General features: G+C 35.1%; 1 protein-coding gene across 1 annotated transcript; it reads right to left on the bottom strand.

The window, feature by feature from the left end:
* Positions 1–1,977: 1,977 nt before the first annotated feature.
* On the bottom strand, positions 1,978–25,866 carry LOC147076941 (uncharacterized). The gene is made up of 4 exons (XM_085940950.1): positions 25,735–25,866; positions 22,176–22,331; positions 2,330–2,485; positions 1,978–1,986 (listed from the first exon to the last, which is right to left on the bottom strand). The coding sequence occupies exons 1-4, from the start codon at positions 25,864–25,866 to the stop codon at positions 1,978–1,980; spliced, it is 453 nt and encodes a 150-aa protein (XP_085797076.1).
* Between the last annotated feature and the right edge of the window lie 442 nt (positions 25,867–26,308).

The raw sequence follows: 26,308 nt of genomic DNA, 5'->3' as shown, positions 1-26,308 counted from the left end.
TCATGTTATCTACATGTATACAGGAGTAATTGCACTCCTCACATTTTAATGGCTTTTCACCATAATGAGTCATTTTATGCATTTTCATGTTACCTGACTTCGCACATGAGAAACTGCACACCTCACATTTGAATGGCTTTTCACCGGAATGAGTCATTTTATGCAATTTCATGCTATCTGCCCTCGCACATGAGTAATTGCATTTCACACATTTGAATGGCTTTTCGCTAGAATGAGTACTTTTATGCAATTTCATATTTTGTGAAGATACACATAAATAAGTGCATATCTGCAATTTAATGCTTGCTGACGACGCACATGAGTAATTACAAATTTCACACTTGAATGGTTTTTCACCAGAATGTTTCATTTTATTTACCTTCATGTTACCTACATGTTTACAGGAGTAATTGCACTCCTCACATTTTAATGGCTTTTCACCATAATGAGTCATTTTATGCATTTTCATGTTACCTGACTTTGCACATGAGAAACTGCACACCTCACATTTGAATAGCTTTTTACCAGAATGGGTCATTTAATGGAATTTCATGCTATCTGACCTCGCACATGAGTAATTGCATTCCACACATTTGAATGGCTTTTCGCTAGAATGAGTAATTTTATGCAATTTCATATTTCGTGAAAGCACACATAAGAAATTGCATATCTCACACTTGAATGCCTTTTTACCAGAATGTTTCAGTTGATGCAATTTAATGCTTGCTGACGACGCACATGAGTAATTACAAATTTCACACTTCAATGGCTTTTCACCAGAATGAGTCATTTTATGCAATCTAATGCTTGCTGACGTCGCACAAGAGTAATTACATAGTTCACACTTGAATGGCTTTTCACCAGAATGTTTCATTTTATGTACCTTCATGTTACTTACATGTACACACGAGTAATTGCACTCCTCACACTTGAATGGCTTTTCACCAGAATGAGTCATTTTATGCAATTTCATATTACCTTTTAGTGCACATGAGTAATTGCATTCCTCACACTTGAATGGCTTTTCACCAGAATGAGTCATTTTATGCAATTTCATATTACCTTTTAGTGCACATGAGTAATTGCATTCATCATACTTGAATGGCTTTTCACCAGAATGAGTCATTTTATGGATTTTTAGACTACCTAACGACACACATGAGTAATTGCATTCCTTACACTTTAATGGCTTTTCACCAGAATACGTCATTTTATGCAACTTTATGTGACCTGATTGTGCACACAAGTAATTGCACTCCTCACACTTGAATGGCTTTTCACCTGAATGTTTCATTTTATGTACCTTCATGTTACGTACATGTACACATGAGTAATTGCACTCCTCACACTTGAATGGTTTTTCACCAGAATGTTTCATTTTATGTACATTCATGTTACCTACATATATACAGGAGTAATTGCACTCCTCACATTTTAATGGCTTCTCACCAGAATGAGTCATTTAATGCAATTTCAGGGTACGTGACTTTGCACATGAGTAATTGCATTCCTCACACTTAAATAGCTTTTCACCAGAATGAGTCATTTTATGCAATTTAATGCTTGCTGACGTCGCACAAGAGTAATTACATAGTTCACACTTGAATGGCTTTTCACCAGAATGTTTCATTTTATGTACCTTCATGTTACTTACATGTACACACGAGTAATTGCACTCCTCACACTTTAATGGCTTTTCACCAGAATGAGTCATTTTATGCAATTTCATATTACCTTTTAGTGCACACGAGTAATTGCATTCCTCACACTTGAATGGCTTTTCACCAGAATGAGTCATTTTATGCAATTTAATGCTTGCTGATATCGCACATGAGTAATTGCATTCCTCACACTTGAATGGCTTCTCACCAGAATGATTCATTTTATGCAATTTCATATTACCTTTTAGTGCACACGAGTAATTGCATTCCTCACATTTGAATGGCTTTTCACCAGAATGAGTCATTTTATGCAATTTCATGCTACCTGATTGTGCACACGAGAAATTGCACTTGTCACATTTAAACTTTTTTTCACCTGAATGGTTCATTTCTTGACTCTTCGTCTGACAAAATCGTTTCCAAGAGTAATTACTTTTAACACATTTAAACAGCCTTGATTCGGAATTAGTTATTTCCGCCAATGTGTTTTCATGTAATGATTTATGAAGTTTCATTTGGTCGAACGATTGAAAAAAATCAAAACAGATACTACACACGAAATTTTTTTTATAAAACGATTTTTTTTCCAATTCTATAATAGCCTCTAATAGTTCAGGGATTTTCACATTTGATTGAATAATATCACCTCTAGCAGTGCGAGATATTACGTTTATATCTCTAAACCTTTCATTGTACTCCAGGACATCTTTCTTAATATCATGTTCGTCGATCTGTAGGTCTTCCCAAGGATCTTGGATATCAGTATTATCCGACAACGATTTGAGACTCGCAATGCTGGTCGTTACTGAGTTTCCGGGGACAAACTGAAAAAACAACCATTTTCAAAGAGTGATCAGTTGGTGCGAAGATATTATAATAATTATAAAATAACACCATTTGAAGACTTAAGACCAAACGTTACACTAGGAAACTTTGATAATAGAATGTCGGCAAAGAGAAATGGTAAAAGTCGCGAGTATACCCACCCACATCGTGCTTAAGGAAATATAATTTGACCTTTACGGAAAAGAGTTGCAGAGAGTGCAAATGCTTAAAGAGTCGCACTGCAGATTGGGTATTTTGTGACTATTTTGATCCTATGACCACCATTGTTCCATGATGTAAAACATGCGTTTCATAATCTACCTTGTTAAGAGACTTTTTTGTGAAGGTGTGTCATGAGTTTTCGTATTTCGAGCCAGTTCTGATCGTCCATTAGTGTATTTAAAGTCTCAGGATTTATATCATTTGATCCGTCTACTCGAATTATCCCGTTTAACGATCCTACTTTTTAAAACCACTTATAATGACGAATCTAAAAAAAATAGTAATGTTCACCAAATATCCGCAGGAAGCAGATGTATTTGATTGTCCGCCCAAAAGGGTATACATGCGGAATCATTAATTTATGTTATCATTTTCTTCTTCTTCTTCTTTCGACCATGTTCAATCCTAATAGGATTTATTGGGCCTCTACAGAGTCGAAGTTTGTATTAACAGATTTTTATTTTTACGAGAAATGGTCGTCAGCCACTTGCCCAACCTATTAGGTTCACACTCTTACTACAAGTACACAAATTGAAAAACAATATGTGTACTTGCTAGATCCAGGTTACGAACCTGGGACCCTCGACTCGAGAAATCAGCTTTTTAGCCACGTGGCCATCGTGGGTAATAATATCACATAATTATTCAGACACACTTGATTCGTTTTCCCTCTCACACAAAATGGCTCTTAAAGAAATTTTGATTAAAAACTAATTTATATTTAATACTCTTGCAAATACCCACATAAATATTAAAGGGGCAACCGTATATTTGGCGCACCAGCTTATCAAGGCCAAATCTCAAGTAACGAAAACCAAACCAACGAACTAATCGTAATTTACGTCGCCTAATTGGGACAGTAAATTTAAGATCACTACACATGCCGTAATCATTATTGAACTGACTCATAAAAATATCAACAGAGTTGACTACAAGACAGGAATTTATAGCAAAGAACCAATTTTATAGTCACTCTTTCACAACGTGTATCATCAAAGGTTGAGTAGAGTTATTGTCCGTAGTCTTTAATGTATTCAATTTTCAGGAACTTTTCCATACAAATAATTATAGAAGCAAGCTTACTAAAATTTATCTATCATTTTAATAATATATTAAATCAAACTCGAGCCTAAAATCATTATCTGTGATATATAATTCATTCTTAAGCCAATCAGCATAAAAGCAAACTGTAAACAGTAAGTATCTTAGGATTTGTTTTAAAACTTAAAGCAAGACTTGTAAATAGAATTAAGATTATGTATTTGATGTACTATTCAATGTATAGCTTAAAATAATAATATCGCCTAGCAAAAACTATTTTTAGTTCAAACAAAATTCTGAGAGATGCCGTGAAACAGCGAACATGCAGTTAACGAGCCGCCAACGCTGAGTGAAAGGAGATGTAGCCCCAGACCATATGTAGAGATTAGTTGGTTGTCCGTATTTAGCGGCGGAAGCGACTTGTTTTGATTCTTAGTGACAAAACTTTGTACCCATATGATAACAGCCTGTACTCACAATAATTGTACCTTAATCCCTGCTACCCTCGCTGTCCTAAGGAGATGACATTAATTGGCCTCGAAACCGTGAGACATAGACTCAGAAGGTACCCCTATATTAACGACCAAATTTAGCTGGGAATTGATTGACAACCAGAAAAGAAAGCCGCGTATGAGGAAGATAACAGAGAAAAACGACTGTTAAAACGTTTATTAAATGCACGAAGAGTAATTTTGTCAGTGCACCGCTCTCACGGAGTTTTAAATGTTGCAAATATGTTCATAAAATGCTATAAAGTATCAAGGAATGTGGTTTAAAGTCTTAAACCACAAATGCCTACAGATCAATCAGTATGTCCTTAACCAGCGATTACAGTGGTACAAAAGTAAGTAAAAATTAGATTCCAGACAGTGATGATGGACGTCTTTCAAATTGAATCGTTTAAAGCTTGAATTTCAGGGGAAAATGAACATAATATAGGAGAAATAGATCGATAAAGGTTTTCAAAGCAAAATACAGTTTGGTTAAAAACATTCGCGAAAAAATCTCTTGTACCTACCTAAGCCCCGTTTACATGATTCACTTTTGACAATCTTCCCGGAGGAATCATCCCTATAATCCCGTGTAAACGCACATTCATCAACGAATCATCGAAAGTCATCATCAGGAATCAAAAGTGAGTGAAGTTCAACTGGTTCTACTTTTTGATGACTTCGGATCATTCCAGAAATGCTACGCATGCGCACGTCATCATATTCCTCATTACAATACATCGCTCTACCCATGATTTTATCTATCAGCGCCTCTTTTTCCTATTCCTCTTTCTCTCGATGAAATTTCTGCATTCACATAACAGACAATCACAAATTGTTTGAATTACAACCTGCACCGAAATTTCACTAAACGCCATTTTGGAATGAATTGAGTAAAACGCGTGTAAAAAAAGTGAATGCCCGCATTCAATTCACTGTGGATAATCATCCGCAGTGACTCATCTAAATGAGCCATTCTTTATTTTGTATATGACATGTTTCGATGAAAAACTCTCTTTTCATGTTATTTGTAAATTATTGAGGTTGGTGATTAAAGACTTTACAAGCGTTGCCAACAATCCCCTTCAGTTGTTGTCGATTCAATCGCTTTCTTCACCTGGGAAGCGCACGCGATCGCAAGCACCTCCCTTCCCCACCCTTCTTACCTCGTAATTGTTATAATAAAGGACGTGTCTATTGCAGTTAGACGAGAATCGTTCTTTGGTGCCATGATTTGTCAGATAAAAATTAGGCTATACATTGAAAAACGCGTTTATCAAATAATTTTGTTACATTTTATATGCCTACAGTACAGCAATTTTCCTTTGAATCCTATCATAATTCGCTATAAGTAGGTATTTGACCACACTAACCTCAAATGCGTGACCTTCAATGTCGGGAATCTCTTGTTTTATATAAATATTTGGTCGCTCTCCGGCTACGTTACAGCTTTTCTCCCTTTCCGCGTCTGATTCGCTTACATCTGGTTCAACTTTGACATCCATTTTACGTATTTTGCACGCAGATGATTAATTTTTATTCCCATGCAGTACCCATGCAAAAACAATGACAATGTCGCCAACAGAAAATAAAATCTGGACACCACTCAGCAGTGTTGCCATCGTTTTGGCCTCTAACCTGATTATAATCAGCTTCCTGTCATATTATGAATTGCTATACCTATATATCAAAATCGGTGACAATATCTGGGGCTTAATGTAAGAAATGCCTATGTCAAATATATCAATTATTGTTCACTACAAGAGATTGTTTATTTCGCGTCAACAATAATTATTAATATAATTATATTTTTAAATACAAATCATGAACCACTGGTTATAATAAACATAAATTGACAAGCTCATGGCAAATAATCAGACAGTTTTTTCTTGAAAATACTGGGAAATGAGGATAATAGGTGTGACATAGGCACATCTTGCACCAAATACACAGCAGTAATAATCAAGACATAGGCAGTTTAAGACACACTTTTTATTATTATTTATCATTTTAAAGGTTTTCATTACACATAATAATTATGTACCTACCTTCCACACACCATTTACTCACATATACATTACATAATAGTAATAAGTAGTGTACCTATTTATAGGCAGTTTAAGACAGACTTATTCACTAACATGTCTTTCATCTGGTAAATAATCATTTTCAGTCTCATCGCTAGTAAGTAAGGACTCGTAAAAGTATCGATTTGAACTACTTATCATCATCATCATCATCAGCCTGAATCTATCCACTGCTAGATGAAGGCCTCTTCAAGCTGCTTCCACTTCTCACGGTCCAGTGCGTTCCGTTGCCACGTTCTTCCACAGAACTTTATCATTTCATCGATCCAGCGGCCTCTAGGTCTACCTTGCGGACGTTTAGCACCTCTTGGATACCACGGGATGACTAAATTCGTCCAACAATCGTCTCTTCTTCTAGAAATGTCTCCAGCCCATCTCCATTTGAGACTTTTAATGAACTCTATCACATCGCAAACCCTTGTCTGCTTCTTTATCTACTCATGCCTCTATTTGTCCATTTGCGTTATGTCCAGCATGCATCTGTCCATTCCGCGTTGTGCTACACCAAGTTTCGGGATCTCTCTTTTACTTAGGGTCCATGTTTTACACGCATATGTGATTACGGAAAGCACACACTGGTTGAACACTTTGCGCTTTAGGCACAGTGGTAGATCATTTAACAGACATTATTCAGGCGGCCAAAAGCACTCCAGCCTGGCTTCACTCTGCGAAAAATTTCATCAAATATACATTCATCTATACCTAGACACCACTTGTTGTCCCAGAAAGATGTGGATTTTCACCTGTTCGAGCTGAGTGCCATTGGTGAGGATCTCTTTTTGGCCCGCAAAGCAGTTGAATATGACTTTCATCTTTGTTATATTTATTATCAAGCCTACTTTGTTGTTTACTTCAGCGAGTTCCTGCATTCTGGTTTGGAAATCTTCTGAGTCCTGTGAAAAAATTACTTTGTCATCGGCAAAGCGCGGATGACTCAGGAATTCTCCATTTATGGGGATCCCTTTGTCATTGCAGTCAAGTTGCCTGAATAAGTCTTCTAGGGTAGCTGTAAATATTTTAGGTGAGATTCTATCACCTTGTCGGACTCCTTTGCTGATAAAAAATCTGAGCGATGGATTATGGAGATGCTGTTGCGCTACCTACTGTGCCTATATATTGTTAAAAATATTTATATAGCGCACATGGATTCCTTGGTTTTTGAGTGCATCGAGTATTGAACCTTTCTTTATGGAATCGAACGCCTTCGCACAGTCTATAAAACCCATGCTTAGTGGAAGTTTGTATTTCTGGCACCGCTCTATGATTTTTCTGACGACTTGGATAATATGGTCGATAGTGCTGTGTCCTCCTCTAAATCCGGCTTGTTCTCTAGGCCTTAGTTAACCCTAACTAGCACTAGGCCCCAGATATATTATACGAGTATCTATCTATTTAAAATGCCATTATCATAATGAGCCTGAATCAATCCACAGCTGGGTGATGGCCTCTCTAAGTTGTTTGTGTGTCTGTCGGTCATATCAATTGTTTTATTTATCGAAATTGCTGATATCTTTACCCATTCATAATATCGTCATTATCATCATCAACCAGGATCAATCCACTGCTGGATGACAGATGGATGAAATTGTCATTGTTGTGAAAATATATAAATATTTTCATATCCCAAACCGGGTATGTTGTCATGTGGGTCCAATTTTTCAAACATTTTAAAGAGAAAATCGATATAGGTACCTATCTAGTAAAAATTATTCAATACAATATTATGTTGTGTCTACTAGGAAAGTCCGCAACTTTGGAGCGTATTTTCTCGATCGTGAAATATATTAATTTGGTCAGATGACCAAGGTCGAATGCAGCAGTCTACGGTACGGACGCTACCGTACTGCAAATTGAACTTTTTTTAGTATTAAGTACCTACATGCATTTTTTTATAAGAAAAAATTTAAAAATAAAGTTATGAAAATAATTCATTCCAGCGAGAAGTACGACTGGTACCTACTGCTGCGCAGACCTTTTGCATTCTTCATTTGTAGGTACATACTTTTGTTAATAAACAGATTTTGTTGTTTATATTTATAACTATGGTAAGCTTAGTTATAGTGATAACAAGTTCATAATTTTCTTCTTCTGCTGGCAGCCTCTAACGTAATTTATTCTCGCACCCTGGAATAAATACGTTATGAACATTGATGGCAACTTTTTGCCTCAGAAATTAACTCTCCATTAAGTCTCCACGACCCATAAAATAAGTAGGTTTGTTTCTTACAGGGATTTGGGTTCGTATGCTTTACCGCTGCAAATTTGTTTCTGAGTTAGTCGGATGTTTAACGATATATAATGGCTGGGTGATTGTTGGTACGATTTCACCGATATCATACATGACCCCATGCCAAGGTAATACACACATGAAGTTATATATTGTTACAAGCCATACCAACAAAATAGCGGCTCGCGTTCAGGTGTCAAGTCTTAAGATTCGTGTACATAACTCACATAGACGTCACTTATGTAGGTATCGATGTTCCACGTTCGGCATTCATCTTTAAAATAATAATATTTAATGTATTACTTTTGGCTGCCTACAAAAATTCACAGCTTTTTAGAGTTAATTTATTAGGTAGGTAATTAAAGTTTGGGTACCTTCCTATTAATCATTGCACATTGCGTTAGTCAATCGCTTATTCCAATGGGTACCTTTTATTATTGGACAATAATAATTATTGATGCTACCCACCAATCATTTTGAAATTCTAAAATTAGTTTGTATCCAAACATCGAATTTATAACTTTTCCAGTTAAGGTTGAATGCAGCGTTAACAAATTTAAAATAAAAATATTTAAATTTTGGTACCTACTGACGACACCCCGGTCCTGGTATCAACGCAGGGGGTTAAAATTCTCAACTGACCTTGTCCCTAAAACAGGTTGAGAACCCCTGCTTTAAGCTAGCTTAGCGAGGGAGCGGAGAGGGTGGTCAAAGTAAGAGTTTTTAATGGCATCTATGAACGCACCATAGTAACACTATGTTATAATAGCCTGAAGAGGCCACCCGATATGAGGATGACGTCAGAGTTTAGTAGGTATATTATTATTTTGATTTAAAAAAGATTCATGGTCACTGGGTGAAACGTCAGAATCAGCTGAGGTTCGAATTCAATGTCACTGTATACACGTACTATACTGTGGTACTGATTAATTATGATTACGGGACTGTGTTAAATTAAAGATCTCTTTAATTTTTATTATTATTTATAAAACTTATTCACAAATATTTTATTAAATTCGAAAGTATTTATTTACTTACAAAAAAAAAACTTATTTTATCCACTTAATATTATTTCTTATATTTATTTATTTTATTACACACGTCACACAAATTCAAGGGGTGAGAGTCACTGTCCTCCTAAGTTTAAGGACTATCGGTTTGAGTACTTGGGTCCTCGTAGAGGTACTGTAAACCGGCTGCTATGCGCGGCTGATGATGAATGATATCATCGTAAGGTGATGCAATTGTTTACATCGAACGCGGGGTATTCAAAATAATTACAATATTGTTACACTTTAAATGTCTTTCGAAATCTAATCGTAGTAAGGGAAACTTAGTAACCTGGACGCTGTCCGGGGGTACGGAGGGAAAAATGACAACATTTCTGGCGAATCATACACTAGTTATATGTCGACATTTACGTTCGATTATAATTACACTAGTCGCCCATTGATCGGAAATGTTTTCATATTTAGCCAATCGTATGCTAACCAAATGTCTTCATTTCTATTCATTGTACATTGTACAAAAATAGATCGATTACGTTATTGATTTTAGTTTCTTACGAAATATTTAGAGTTTATTTCATATTATAATTCTTCACCTACTCAAGAATTCTTGCGCGTATGTTTATTTCGCAAAAAATTAATATGTAATGTAGATAATCTTATAATTATCTTTATAATACTTTACATTATATATATATATATATATGTCCTTCTTTCATTGAAGCCTTTATATAAACCAAACATCATATTATTTCAGGACATTCGCTTGATTCTATACAAAAGTTAGTTTATTTGAATTAGTTATGAATTTAACATGATTTACAACATTAAGATAACAATGATAACATAGTTAAAATAGAATTACTTATTTAACCTTATACTCTATACCTTTAGTACTCCCATTTTACTTATAATGACCGTTTGGTCACCTGAAAAACCATCAGCAGCTCACCCTGAGTAGCAGAAAACTAATCAGACTGAACTGCTAGTCTTATTACATGTTTTTTTTAGTTTCGTCGTGAGGTAGATGTTCACATCTCAGCGTAGGAATTGACTACTAAGATCAGACCAAAATAGTTGTCAAGTCATAAAACCGTTACAAAAATGCCAGCATTTGGTGGCCGTGTCACTACCGTATTTTAAGGATCAATAATGAAAAAAGAGCGCTTATCGAGTTTAGGTATACTTTATGATGAAACACTTTATGAACGGTATTAAAATCTATGGTTTCAAGTAGTTTTTTTTTTTTTAAATTTTAGTAGTATTACGAATTCTCGGGAAGATTCTGGCACAAACCGAAGACCAATCGGGGATCTCTGCTGTAGAAAGCATATGGGCATTTTCGCCAAAGTTTGTACATGTTTGAAATTAGGGTAATATTATTTTTTCACTCAAATTAACCATTTTTATATAGCTAGCAGATTCCTTGTTCTATTGCTGAATTGGTGATAGCAATTTTTCAGTAAAATATTGATTATTACAATATTTATATCATTTTTATTATGAAATTGGGCATAATAAGTTTCCGTTCCGTGACTACGAAACTTAGCTTATAAAACATGAATGAGACACTTTTTATCACTTAAAAGAGCTCTATTAGATTAAAAAACCATACACTTAAAAATAAAACTACAAATAGTCAAAAAATATTATTGAATTTTAATTCTTGGACACATTTCGTTCCACTCCGTTACCCTGTGTCTATAATGGCAGAGCATTTTTCCTTTAGTATTTGAAATAACCAATCAATGTTCGTTCTGCTATTTTTTTAAAGACAGATCACTTTTACTAAATTTTATTGGAAAAATACATAAGTTTCGTCATTTAATAATCAAATGAAAAATAGTTAACGTTCAACTTTTCTGGGGACATTTTCGGAAAGGAACGAAATGGTAACGGAATGTAATTTGTAAAGCTAAAGTTACATATTACCATAAAAACAAATTTTTGTTTTATGAAATTTATTTGAATTTTTTGATAGTCAGATATGTATTCAACGTGCGTCACAATAACAAAACAAATCAAACTTAATCACTAAAATAGACATATTTTATAATAAATTTCACAATACTAGTAAAATAAGGTAGGTAATAATTTTGACACACATTACCATAACTTCTATTTGGAATTTATATTATTTGTAACTCAGATAAAAAATATTTTAAAGCAAATCAACAATATATGAAAAAAATTAAATCAGCAAGGGATTCGCACGCGAGTTCCTAGCGCGGCACGGCGTATATAACTTTTACGAATATAATTACAGTCGAACTCGGTTATTACGACCTCGAACATATCGAGATCTCGGATGTAATAAGGAAACATTTGTTGACATTTGGTTTATGATTTTCGCCATACATTTAATTTATTCACTGTTATTACGAGCGACTTATCGGATATACCGAGCTAAAATACTATTAATGTGTCGATCGTTTTAAACTATTTCGACCCTAAGCCATAAAATCCGATTGGACAGGATACCGCCTGGGTAGGATTACGTTTATGACACTAGTAAAGTGTCTAAGTACCTACTTTATTGGTGTTTCGCCGACAATAATAAAAAAGTATCCACGCATATGGTTGAAAAATCCAAGGTTTGTGAAGTCCGTAGGTACTTACCAGCGTTCATTACAATAAACAACTTCTTTTGTAGTTTATGAATGCCAAGCTTGTTTCGGGGATTTTTACGATGGTTTCCAGATTTTTTATTTTCGACTTTTTGTGTGATGTGACATGCTCATTTAAAAATACCTATTCTCTGATATAACGAGTAACGTTTATAACAAGCAAATTCAGTCGGTCCCATCTTCCTCGTAATAACCAAGTTCGACTGTATTTTGTCTTGAAATTGATTTGTATTCATCAACATAAAATGTAGATAAACAGGTTGATTGTAATCAAGACGTACTTTTCTGACATTTCGCGAATACCTACAGTTCCTGGTATTAAATCTAAAAGGGTACACATTTCTGTTAAACGTGACAAAAAAATACTTTTTCATACATTTTTATAAATTTCGTTGCCTAAAATGTATGGATAAGTTTTAAAATTTTGGTGGCGTATAACAGAAAGGTATGACAGAGCCAGTGCCTGTCTCGCAATTATTTCAGTCTGGTGTTTTTTCTTTTCCTTCTGTTGTTTTTTTTATCTCTCCATACTTTTATCTGCGCTAGTTTTGCGTATTCAGACATATCACATACTTTTTTAATCTTTATTATATAGTCAGGTTATTTTCTATATTTCTTAATGAAAATATTTTTGTTTTTCATACGAACAGACAAAATAAAACTTTTTATAATCTATGAAGAACTAAACACACAATATAAACCCAACTTTATGCATTCCATTTCGTAACTTTTACATTCCACATATACGTCACCACCAATATAGTTTCGTAATGGAAGTAACGGAATCTGTTTCAGAAGTGTTTGAAGCCAAAATTTAGCTTAGTTTTATTATTAAACATGCGTTATGATTTATTATATCTGTAGTATGAAAGATAAGCTCCATATGTACAGTATGTAAAATAGAAATAGGTGATTTCTTACCTTACAAATCGTGGTAACAGAAGTGGAACTTCTTATATGACCAACCCAGAAAGCAACCTGTTCCGATAGCGATACCGACACACACCAACAATTTAAATTGTAACTGGCGATCAGTGTTTTACAAAAGTGTTGCTACATTAAAAAAAACATATTTATAGTGGAAATTTTTCGCCTTCATGCTAAAATCGTGGTAACGGAATGTGGAATTCCACTTTTTCAATTATCATGGGACACACTTTAAACGTGATTTTTTTCAATATTGGTCCAAATTTACGGAAAAACTATATATTTTCCAAAAATATATAATGTAAGCTGTTGAAGACACTACGAATTTAATTTTACACACTCAAAATTAATGACGAAATCAGACTTTGTTTATTTGAATTTAGGGGTGGGACATGGTAAAAACACACTACCTTTCGATCTAAATAATCAATTAAATATATATACAGGTCAGATAGTTGTATTTAACTGATTGAATAGAGTAAATTAATAAATTTGCATGTTAAAAATACATAACTTTCCAATATTTTATAATATAATAACTATGAAAAAATCAATCAGTCATGGGACATGCCAAAAACGCAATGTACAAACTTTGGCGAAAATGCCCATATATACAAACCTTTTATGAAAAAAATATTGAATAATGAATTTTTAAATATGCAACTCAATACATAATGACGAAAATTCCTTCTATTTATAAACTTGCAAAATTATTCTAAAATAATGAAATTTTTACGTAAGTATAGATGTTGAAAATAATAAGACTTAATTTTTTTAATTGACGAGATGTGTGCAAGCAAGAATAAATAATTGTAATTTCAATACTTAAAGGGTTTTCAATGTGTGTTTGGACAGGGAGTATGGCCGTTGGTATTTCAATGTATTTGCATGACCGACAATTAAAATACTTCCTGAAGTATATAATATTAAATTCAACTATTTTTTTTTATTTTATGTATAACAACAATCGCTGCTAAAATGCAGAATCTGCTGTTAAATAAATACAAACTATTTTGAATAAAATAAGTAATGTCGCTAGATTACTCAATATATTCAAATAGAATGTATCTCACACTTTGAAAAATAAATAAAAATGAAAGCTGATATACGAGCATTGAAATATAAGGTAATGAACGTTTTTGTCCTCGCCTTTACATTTCACATTGTATTGTTTTCGATAAACCTATCCTAAGGCGACGATATTTACAAGGGTTTTCACCAGAATGAGTCAATTTATACACTTTCAGGCTACATGAGAATACCCGTTAGTAATTCAATGCATCAAATTTAAATGGCTTTTCCCAGAATAAACCATTGTGTGATTTCATGTGACCTAACGTTATACATAACGAGAGCATTTATTTTTTCCCCCAAACCGGGACACATAAAAAAAAAGGATGGTACTTATCGATTTCAGGCGCCTCACACTTTCACATAAGGCAATTAATTGAGAAGCTAGTAATGTTTTTTTCATGTCATATTAGGTTACCTATTTCGATTATTTATTTGAAGATTATCGGTAGGTATGTTTGAGTAGGCACTATACAAAGCTTGAGTTTCTTACATATTTTTAATAGTACATATTATTTTATTTATTAATGAAAAGTACACACATGAAAATTTATCTGATGTTATATTATCCGAAGAACAAATTTAGTTGGTAGGTATATCTGGTGTTGATTTCAAAAGCAAATGAAATTCTTGGCAGGATTTTTTCAATTTAATTTTATAATAAACATTGCTACATTCAACTGTGTTTCTTCACTCGTCTACAACTTATTTATAAGAGAGAAGACCCTTTCTACGGGTGCATTGGTGCCGGGCAGACCAGTGATGTCCCTAGACAAAATGCCGCCCCTAGGCAGCATCAAAATGCCGCCCCATTTTTTTAATCATCCTTTCATTACTCCAATATCTAAGAAATGTGTTGTATGAAGCATGGCCCTCGCATCCTGAAGCGGGCCCCCAGGCTAGGATCTTTGGCAGCCCCCCTACCTATCGCTAAGGATAAAGGCAGTGTGACGCTCTACAGTAATGTTTTCCAAATGATGTACGCGTTAAAATTGATGTGTATATTTAGTGTTTTTTTGTACATTTTAATACACCCATTTGAATTATGGAGTTTTTGAGTATCACTACACAATTTTAAATTGTATTGTACAACCACATAATTTTAAATAATAACATTATTGAAGAAAATAGCGCCGCAGGCGAATTTTTTCCTATTCGAGCAAATTTGTGATATGTGTTTATTTCACTTATCGAGCCCGGGACCCAGGCTAGAGCTCTGTCAGCTCCCCCTTGTGGGGGGCATGGTATGGATGGATACATTACTAACAAAATATATACCTACCACTAAGCTGAATCATACAAAATTAAATTTAGATATTAATAAATAAATAAGCGAATAAATATAATATTAATTAAACACTTACCCAAATCACCAGAGTCTGAAATGCCATTTGGTTGATATATCTGACACATTTAGTATGTATCATTTAGTAATACCTACGCAGACGTAATATTTTTACACCATTTTTTCTATGCTATTATTGTACGCGACAATATGTAAACAAAATAATTTTCCTCATTATTTATTTAATATAAACCTATTTTTAATCATAAATACACTATTAATTAATAATCTCAACATCCAACCGTTGATGATTGAAATAAACCACAAATCCACACTATTATCGGCACAAAATATGTTTACAAAAAATCGACTTAAAAGAAGGTATTGTTATTCACAGCACGATAAATACGATATAATCTAGGTAGGTACCTACTAGTGTACATTTTTATTACAATTAGCTGGTACTTAACGTAAATACCTATTATATGCATATGATTATGTCAAATGTCAATGGATTAATAATCATTATGAATATCTATTTTGCAATAGGTACATCCGGCAACTTTTAAATCTCAGGAGTGACTGGCAAAAATATTTGGATAAATTAAAAAATACGGCAGTATGTACCTACCTATAAATCTCTACCATAAGTTTCCTTGCTTCGTCACCAACGTTGAAATCTATATAGTAATTATTTTGTTTCAATACCTACATTCGTTGCTTGTTCGGCGCCACCTATGGCGCGACATAATTGTTTTTTTGCGCACATACCTACATAATATCACTATTATGAAAGGAACTCTTTAATTTGAGTAAATGACATTATATTATTATATTATGATTTATGACTGATTTATTAAGGGTTTTTGGTGTTTTACATTTATCATAATATTCATAATGTGTCTACGCGCCAAGAGTAGTAAAAAATATTTTTATTGGTATTGTATACGAAACGAGAGCAGTCAAAAATAAAACAAAAATTCCTCGAGAAGCGTGGTGACATCATACTAAAATCTGTACTGTAGTAAGTACTGGATAAAAAAAAACATCTCCAACGCTCTGCACCGCGATTTCCTAACTATCGACTCGTGTGGCACCAGACGACATGACGTAATTGTGACGTCAGCCAATACACGCTCGAAGCATGCCGCCCGCGCGCAGTGCCCACCGTAGATATTATTACGATGAAACACCTATATGTGTATGGTGACAATGAATAGCGCCGCTGTCGGAGTAGCGTTATATTCTCGAGCGCTATTATCACTCCGGTAGTACGTCACAATGATGTCATATGACGTCATGTCGACCGGGCAGCTGGCACTCGCAAGTTCTAACATCAGGGCCCTGGTTATAATATAACTAATATTATAATATAACTATATTATATATAATAATATAACTATATTATATATAATAATATAACTATATAATTTATATATAATACCAAATAATTCTCCTCGATTTGCCGCCCTTAGAGTATCTGCCGCCCCCAAGCGACGCTCAATCTGCCTACCCCCACGGGACGTTACTGGGGCAGACATTAAATATATTCAATAATTACATGAAAAATTTTGTGATCCAAATTATTGGCGCGAAAGTGTTTGAACAACTCCACCCAACGAGATTCGGTTGAAACTTTCCCAGTGCAAACACTTTTAGTGTCTGTGACGTTGTGAAGTGAATAGGTAATATTGACGGGAGCCTCCACTGCCGCGGCTAGTTCCAAGGGTATGGAAGTGAAGGTTGTCAATGTCAGGAGTCACAGGCTAAGGTCTTGTGGTAGTTGGTACCAGAATAAAACTAATAGTCGGAATCGGATCGGAAGGTCCATATATTGTTCACGTTCACAAAAGTTCACAAAAGTTCACAAGGGTCCATCATATTATAATTATTATTGTTCAAAAGTTACTATTATTCACATAATTGTTCGAAGTACAGTATACGGTCATCCGTCAAATGATAAAGTACATTAACACTCGTAACAAAAAAAAATATTAATTCGAGAAAAAATTCTACAATTTGTTTCAAAAATATTAAAGCACCGGATAGGTATTTATGTCCGAAAATTATTCACGAGATTTTTATAAGTCCGGGTTAGGTATTTATAAATTATTTCACACACCGAAAATATTAAAGTACCAGATAGGTATTTATGTTCGAAAAATTATTCACGAAATTTTACCCGGTTAGGTATTTATAAACGATTTCTCGCGCCGAAACGACAAAGTCCAACTTAGGTATTTTACCCGCAGAAGGAAAGGGGGAGTTGGGTGGTCCCAAACTCCTGTGCAGACTTGCACAAATATATGAATTTGAATGAAATATCAGACCGACGCCCAGCGTGGACTCGGCCCTGGAAGCAGTGAAAAACTGGATACAGAATTCGAAAATCCTGGGTTTTTATTCGAATCGGGAGATTTCATCTCCTCGGGCGAGCGTTCCACGGGTCAAAAATCCACATATCATTTTCACTATGAGATTCGGACTTAATTGATCGCCCCGCGAAACCGCAAGTCGCGAGAGAGCTGAAAGCAACCGTATTCGGTAGGCGCGAGCAGCCGGCACAAATTCGCCTTCGCGGCACCCCGCTGAGCGCGAGATCTCGCTTTGCTCTCCCTACAATGAAAGCGTTTTTTAGCTTGTATTGTAGTTTTAGATTTTAATTAACCAAGCGAAAACTCAACGCATCGAAGAGTGTGATACGTCAATCTGCTCGTCACCATTCAAGCTAGCATATGAGTATACACCCTGCGATGTAAGCCTCTCCCTGGCTGAGTGGCGGGAGCCACAAGTTCGGACCTATAAGTGGGCCGCACACGCGCCACGCATACATTTATGATAAAAATTAAAATTATTAAAATACTAGTCCTTATTTTCTATGCGTACATATAAAAGTTATATCTAATTAATTTATAATTAAGGCGGTAAAATTAATCCTGTCCTGAGCTCTATATCTCGCGAACCCTTATAGTTACGCGTTTTATAAAACAACTGAAGTCTCCGCGGTCCAAAGACGCGTACGTCTTTCAAATTTCAATCTGATCGGACACGCGCAGCTCTAATTATCGTTAATAGTTTATTTGTATGGAGAAATCGCGCTTGCTGCAGATTGCGTAACAAGGACGGGGCTCCACATATGAAAGGGTAAGCTGTCCCCATACTCGGGATAGGGAATTGACCCAGTTGTGCGAGGGAGACAACTGTCCAGATACCAAATGAGGGACGCAGCGCCTAGAGAGCGGCTCGTATTTGGGATATCGTATGTTTATGGCCCCGCGAGAAAAACCGCGGGTGATCGCGCGCGAGATACGTTGGTTCCGCGCATGATATGTAATACGGATGTGATGGGAATTAGAAGTCAGAGGTATTCAGTACCTCGTGAATGTTTTAGATGCTACGTAGATGCTATGTATGGAGCTCAGGTCTAGATCGATTCTCGTCTAATTAAATCGATTAAAATATTGATTAATTATTATCTAGCTTAATTTCGCGGGTCTAATTATATTAACATTATACTCTAATTATGTCTACAAATTTATATACTAATGTCGGTTTACAATTTATACACACTGATAATACCTAATCATTGCCGTTATACAATACAAGATACATTTCGTTTCAATTACATTGTTTACTTTTAATCGAAGTCCAATACAATATTATGTCATTTCAATATTCATATACCTATAAACTATTTATTTAACATTACAATTACCTACTACTATCATGAAATACCTATTACTACCATCTTAATTAAGACATATAATTTTTGTACTATGAGCGTAGTTATCTTATTAATTGGATTTTAATTACTACTTTATTATTACTCCATCGTTATTTACATTCTTACCATCACCCTTCATGGTCCTTGTGACCGACTTATCTCATCTACAGTTCACCCTGAGGAGCAGTGGGACCTGCTGGGGCAACTGTAGGACTTCCTCATACATCATATATGGCTCGTCTTTGTCGGGGGTCGTGAGCTTATTGCTATATAACCGGTGGTACATTGACTATTATGATCAGATCGAGCGATTGGATGGTACCACTCCATATGGGAGTGTCCTCTCAGGGGCACACTAAACGTGTTCGTGACAATATGTATGTATTTTGGTCAGAAGTTTAATTCTTTTCGAAAATGGGACATTTCGGCGTCCCGAACCTGTGTTCGAGGATACCGGGACAGGCCGCTTGAAAACAGGACGTCTGGTCACATTTGTTATACATGAGTTATATTTAATATCATAATATTTAAATGGCCTTTCTTAAGAATGAATAATTTTTTGTGATTTCATTTACACACAAGAAATAATTGGATATTGACATTTAAATGTCTGGTCAACAGAATGAGTGATTTTATGTCTCTTTATGTAACAAAACTGCTTGCATGAGCAACTACATTTTATGCATTTAAATGTTTTTTCACCATAATGAGTCATTTTATGCAATTTCTTGCAACCTGTCGACTCACATGAGTAATTAGAATCTTGACATTTATATAGATTTACCATAATGAGTTATTTGATGTCTCTTCATGATAACTGAATTTGCACATGAGTTTTTGGAGACCCCACACACTTAAATAGGTTTTGGCCAGAATAAGTCATTTTATGCAATTTTATGATACCTGATAGTGCACACGACTATTTCATACCTCACATTTAAATGGCTTTTCACCAGAATGAGCCATTTTATGCAATTTCATGTTACCCGACGACCCTTTTATGATATTTCATGCTACCTGACCTTTCACATGAGAAATTGTATTCCTGACACTTGAATGGCTTTTCACAAGAATGACCCATTTTATGGTATTTCATAGTACTCGACGACATACACGTATAATTAAATACCTAACATTTAATTGGCTTTTCACCTGACGTGAACGTGACGACACACATAAGGAGTTGTATATCTCACACTTGAATACCTTTTCACCTGAATGAATAATTTTATGTACCTTTATTGTACCTACCCGTACACATGAGTAATTGGATACCTCTCACTTGAATGGCTTTTCATATGAATGAGTCATTTTATGCAAAGTCATGCTACTTGACTTTGCACATGTGTAATTTCACTAGTCACATTTGAATGGGTTTTCGCTATAATAAGTCATTTTATGTAATTTAATGCTACGTGACGACACTTTAGTGATTTATATACTAGTATTTGCATACCTCACACTCGAATGGCTTTTCACCAAAATGAGTTATTTTATGCAATTTCATATTTCGTGAAGACACACATAAGAAATTGCATATCTCACACTTGAATGCCTTTTCACCAGAATGTTTCAGTTGATGCAATTTAATGCTTGCTGACGTCGCACAAGAGTAATTACAAATTTCACACTTAAATGGCTTTTCACCAGAATGAGTCATTTTATGCAATTTCATGCTACCTGACTTTGCACATGAGTAATTACATAGTTCACACTTGAATAGCTTTTCACCAGAACGTTTCATTTTATGTACCTTCATGTTACTTACATGTACACACGAGTAATTGCAGTCCTTACACTTGAATGGCTTTTCACCAGAATGAGTCATTTTATGCAATTTCATGCTACCTGACGTTGCACATGAGTAATTACATAGCTCACCTTTGAATGGCTTTTCACCAGAATGAGTCATTTTATGCAATTTAATGCTTGCTGACGTCGCACATGACTAACTTTATGTAATATCATGCTACCTGATGAAACACATAGGTAATTGCAATAATCACATTTAAATTTTATCTCCGGAATGAGTCATTTTATGCAATTTCATGCTACCTGACTTTGCACATGAGTAATTGCATTCCTCACACTTGAATGGTTTTTCACCAGAATGAGTCATTTTATGTATTTTCATATTACCTTTAAGTGCACACGAGAAATTGCATTCCTCACACTTGAATGGCTTTTCACCAGAATGAGTCATTTTTAGCAATTTCATGCTATCTGACCTCGCACATGAGTAATTGCATTTCACACATTTGACTGGCTTTTCGCTAGAATGAGTCATTTTATGATATTTCATATTACTTTTTAGTGCACACGAGTATTTGCATTCCTCACACTTGAATGGCTTTTCACCAGAATGAGTCATTTTATGCAATTTCATATTACCTTTTAGTGCACACGAGTATTTGCATTCCTCACACTTGAATGGCTTTTAACCAGAATGAGTCATTTTATGTACCTTCATGTTACTTACATTGCCACACGAGTAATTGCACTCTTCACACTTGAATGGCTTTTCACCAGAATGAGTCATTTTATGCAATTTCATACTACCTGACTTTGCACATGAGTAATTGCATTCCTCACACTTGAATGGCTTTTCACCAGAATGAGTCATTTTATGCATTTTCATGCTACCTGATTGTGCACACGAGAAATTGCACTTGTCACATTTATACTTTTTTTCAACTGAATGAATCATTTCTTGACTCTTCATGTGACAAAATCGCTTCCATGAGTAATTACTTTTAACACATTTAAACATCCTTGATTCGGAATTAGTCATTTTCGCCAATGTGTTTTCATGTAATGGTTTGTGAAGTTTCATTTGGTCGAACGATTGAAAAAAATCAAAACATATACTACAAAAGAATTTTTTTTTATAAAACGATTTTTTTTTCAATTCTATAACAGCCTCTAATAGTTCAGGGATTTTCACATTTGATTGAACACCTCTAGCAGTGCGACAGGTTACGTTTATATCTCTAAACTTTTCATTGTATTCCAGGACATCTTTCTTAATATCATGTTCGTCGATCTGTAGGTCTTCCCAAGGATCTTGGATATCAGTATTATCCGACAACGATTTGAGACTCGCAATCTTGGCCGTCACTGAGCTTTCGGGGACAAACTAAAAAAACAACAATTTTCAAAGAGTAATCAGTTGGTGCGACGATATTAAAATTATAAAATAACACCATTTGAAGACTTAAGACCAGTAAAGAAACGTTACACTAGAAAACTTTGCTAATAGAATGTCGGCAAGGCGAAATGGTGAAAGTCGCGAGTATACCCACCCACAGCGTGCTTAGGGAAATATAATTTGACCTTTGCGGAGAAGAGTTGCACCCTCAAGTGCAAATGCTTAAAAAGTCGCACTGCAGATTGGGTATTTTGTGACTATTTTCATCCTATGACTACCATTGTTCCATGATGTAAAATATGCGTTTCATAATCTACCTTGTTAAGAGACTTTTTTTATAGGTATGTCATGAGTTTTCGTATTTCGAGCGAGTTCTGATCGCTTATTAGTGTATTTAAAGTCTCAGGATGTATATCATTTGATCCGTCTACTCGCATTATCCCGTTTAACGATCCTTCTTTTTAAAACCACTTATAATGACGAATATAAAACAAATAGTAATGTTCACCAAATAATATCCGCAAGAAGCAATTGCATTTGATTGTCCGCCCAAAAGGGTATACATGCGGAATCATTAATTTATGTTATCATTTTCTTCTTCTTCTTCTTTCGACCATGTTCAATCCTAATAGGATCATATGGGCCTCCACAGAGTGGAAGTTTGTATTAACAGATTTTTATTTTTACGAGAAATGGACGTCAGCCACTTGCCCAACCTATTAGGTTCATACTCTTAATCATACACAAATTGAAAAAAAACAATATGAGTACTTGCCAGAGCCAGGATTCGAACCTGGGACCCTCGACTCGAGAAACCAGCGCTTTAGCCACGTGGCCATCGTGGGTAAAAATATCACATAATTTTTCAGACACACTTGATTCGTTTTCCCTCTCACACAAAATGGCTCTTAAAGAAATTTCGATAAAAAAATAATTTATATTTAATATTATAAACTCTTGCAAATACCTACAAAATATTTAAGGGACAACCGTATATTAGGCGCACCAGCTTATCAAGGCCAAATCTCAAGGAACGAAAACCGTATTCAATTTTCAGGAACTTTTCCATACAAATAATTATAGAAGCAAACTTAATGAAATTTATCTATCATTTTAATAATATATTAAATCAAACTCGAGCCTAAAATCATTATCTGTAATATATAATTCATTCTAAAGCCAATCAGCATAAAAGCAAGCTGTAACCGGTAAGTATCTTAGGATTTGTTTTACAACTTAAAGCAAGAGAGCCATAATATATCGTGTGTTGCTGCCAAAAGTAAGTATTTAGAGTAAACAATGGATTATGTGTCTATATATTATACATGCATGTACCAATGCTAGAAAAAAATCAAGGTCACCTGATTATAGAATATGCAAATAAAGCTAACGCCATGAATAATAGAAATAAGCCATTTTTAATGTAAAATCCTTAATTATTAACTATTGAAGTAAACTAAATTCAAAACATGCAATAAATTTTAGTTCAAGTAAATATTTCTTTTTTTCGACCATGTCCAATCCTGATAGGATCATATGGGTCTCCACAGAGTGGAGGCTTGTATTGACAGATTTTGTTTTTTACGAGAAATGGATGTCAGCCACTTGCTCAACCATTAGGTCCATACCCTGACACACACAAATTAAAAAAAACAATATATGTACTTGCCAGACCCAGGATTCGAACCTGGGACCCACGTCTTTATAGTCCAACGCTTAAGCCGAGCGGCCACCGTGGGTGTTATAGTAATAATAAATTATAAAAATAACTTGTAAAAAGAATTAAGATTATGTATTTGATGTACTATTCAATGTATAGCTTAAAATAATAATATCGCCTAGCAAAAACTATCTTTAGCTCAAACAAAATTCTGAGAGATGCCGTGAAACACCGAACATGCAGTTAAAGAGCCGCCAACGCTGAGTGAAAGAGGATGCAACCCTAGACCGTAGGTAGAGATTAGTTGGTTGTCCGTATTTGGCGGCGGAAGTGACTTGTTTTGATTCTTGGTGACAAAACTTTGCACACATATGATAACAGCCTGTACTCACAATAATTGGACCTTCACGCCTGCTACCCTCCCCGTCCTAAGGAGATGACATTAATTGGCCTCGAAACTGTGAGACATAAGATCAGAAGGTTCCCCTATATTTTCGACCGAATTCAGCTGGGAAGCGATTGACAACCAGAAGAGAAAGCCGCGTATGAGGAAGATAACAGAGAAAAACCACTGTTAAGACGTTTATTACATGCACGAAAAGTATTTTTGTCAGTGGACCGCTCTCACGGAGTTTTTAATGTTGCAAATATGCTCATAAAATGCTTTAAACTATCAAGGAATGTGTTTTAAAGTCTTAAACCACAAATGCCTACAGATCAATCAGAATGTTCTTAACCAGTGGTTACAGTGGTACAAAAGTAAGTAAAAATTAGATTCCAGAGAGTGATGATGGACGTCTTTCAAATTGAATAGTTAAAATCTTGAATTTCAGGGTAAAATAAACATAATATAGGAGAAATAGCTCGATGAAGGTTTTCAAAGCAAAATACAGTTTTGGTTAAAAACATTCGCGAAAAAATCTCTTGTACCTAACTACCTAAGCCCCGTTTACATGATTCACTTTTGACAATCGTAGTGGAGGAATTAACCCTATAATCCCGTATAAACGCACATTCATCAACGAATCATCGAAAGTGATCATCAGGAATCATAAGTGAATGAAGTTCAACTGGTTCTACTTTTAGATGACTTCGGATCATTCGAAAAATGCTGCGCATGCACAAGCATCATATTTCTCATGACAATACATCGCGCTACCCATGATTTTATCCATCAGCGCCTCTTTTTCCTATTCCTCTCTCTCTCGATGAAATTTCTGCATTCACATAACAATGACAAATTGTTTGAATTCCAACCTCCACCGAAATTGCACGTGTAAAAAAAAGTGAATGCCCGCATACAATTCACTATGAATAATCATCCGCAGTGACTCATCTAAATGCGCCTCTCTTTATTTTGTATATGACATGTTCCGATTTCAAACTCTCTTTTCATGTTGTTTGCCAATTACTGAGGTTGGTGATTAATGACTTTACAAGCGTTGCCAACAATCCCCTTCAGTCGCTTTCTTCGCCGGGGAAGCGCACACGATCGCAACCACCTCCCTTCCCCTCCATTCTTACCTCGTAATCGTAAAAATGAAGAACGTGTCCATCGCAGTCAGCTGAGAGCCGTTTTTTGCTGCCATGATTTGTCATATAAAAATTAGGCTATACATTGAAAAACGCGTTTATCAAATAATCTTGTTACATTGTACATGCCTACAGTACAGCAATTTTCCTTTGAATCCTATCATATTTTGCTAAAAGTAGGTATTGGAAAAAACTAACCTCAAATGAGTGACTGTCAATGTCGGGAATCTCTTGTTTTATATAAATGTTTGGTCGCTCTCCGTCTACATTACAGCTTTTCTCCCTTTCCGCGTCTGATTCGCTTACATCTGGTTCAACTTTGACATCCATTTTACGTATTTTGCACGCAGATGATTAATTTTTATTCCCATACAGTACCCACGCAAAAACAATGACAATGTCGCCAACAGAGAATAAAATCTGGACACCACTCAGCAGTGTTGCCATCGTTTTGGCCTCTAACCTGATTATAATCAGCTTCCTGTCATATTATGAATTGCTATACCTATTTATCAAAATCGGTGACAAAATCTGAGGCTTAATGTAAGAAGTGCCAATCTCAAATATATCAATCATTGTTCACTACAAGAGATTGTTTATTTCTCGTCAACAATAATTACGTAATATCATTATTTTTTAAATACACATCATGAACCACTGGTTATAATAAAGATAAATTGACAAGCTCATGGCAAACAATCAGACATGTTTTCTTGAAAATACTTGGAAATAAGGATAATAAGAGTGACATAGGCACATCTTGCACCAAATA

The sequence above is a fragment of the Rhyacophila brunnea genome, unplaced genomic scaffold (genome assembly GCF_057557595.1).
Source record: "Rhyacophila brunnea isolate RB1 unplaced genomic scaffold, BYU_Rbru_1.0 scaffold_13, whole genome shotgun sequence".
Lineage (NCBI taxonomy): Eukaryota > Metazoa > Arthropoda > Insecta > Trichoptera > Rhyacophilidae > Rhyacophila > Rhyacophila brunnea.
This window is presented reverse-complemented; position numbering and strand designations above follow the sequence as displayed.

What these genes read in the sequence shown, in the direction of transcription:
- LOC147076941 (XM_085940950.1), bottom strand. Translation starts at nt 25,866, where the DNA reads ATGGATGTCAAAGTTGAACCAGATGTAAGCGAATCAGACGCGGAAAGG. An exon ending in TTGACAGTCACTCATTTGAG is followed by an intron (nt 22,332 to 25,734) that starts GTTAGTTTTTTC and finishes TTGTTTTTTTAG; the next exon opens with TTTGTCCCCGAAAGCTCAGT. An exon ending in AAAAGTTTAGAGATATAAAC is followed by an intron (nt 2,486 to 22,175) that starts GTAACCTGTCGC and finishes TTGTTTTTTCAG; the next exon opens with TTTGTCCCCGGAAACTCAGT.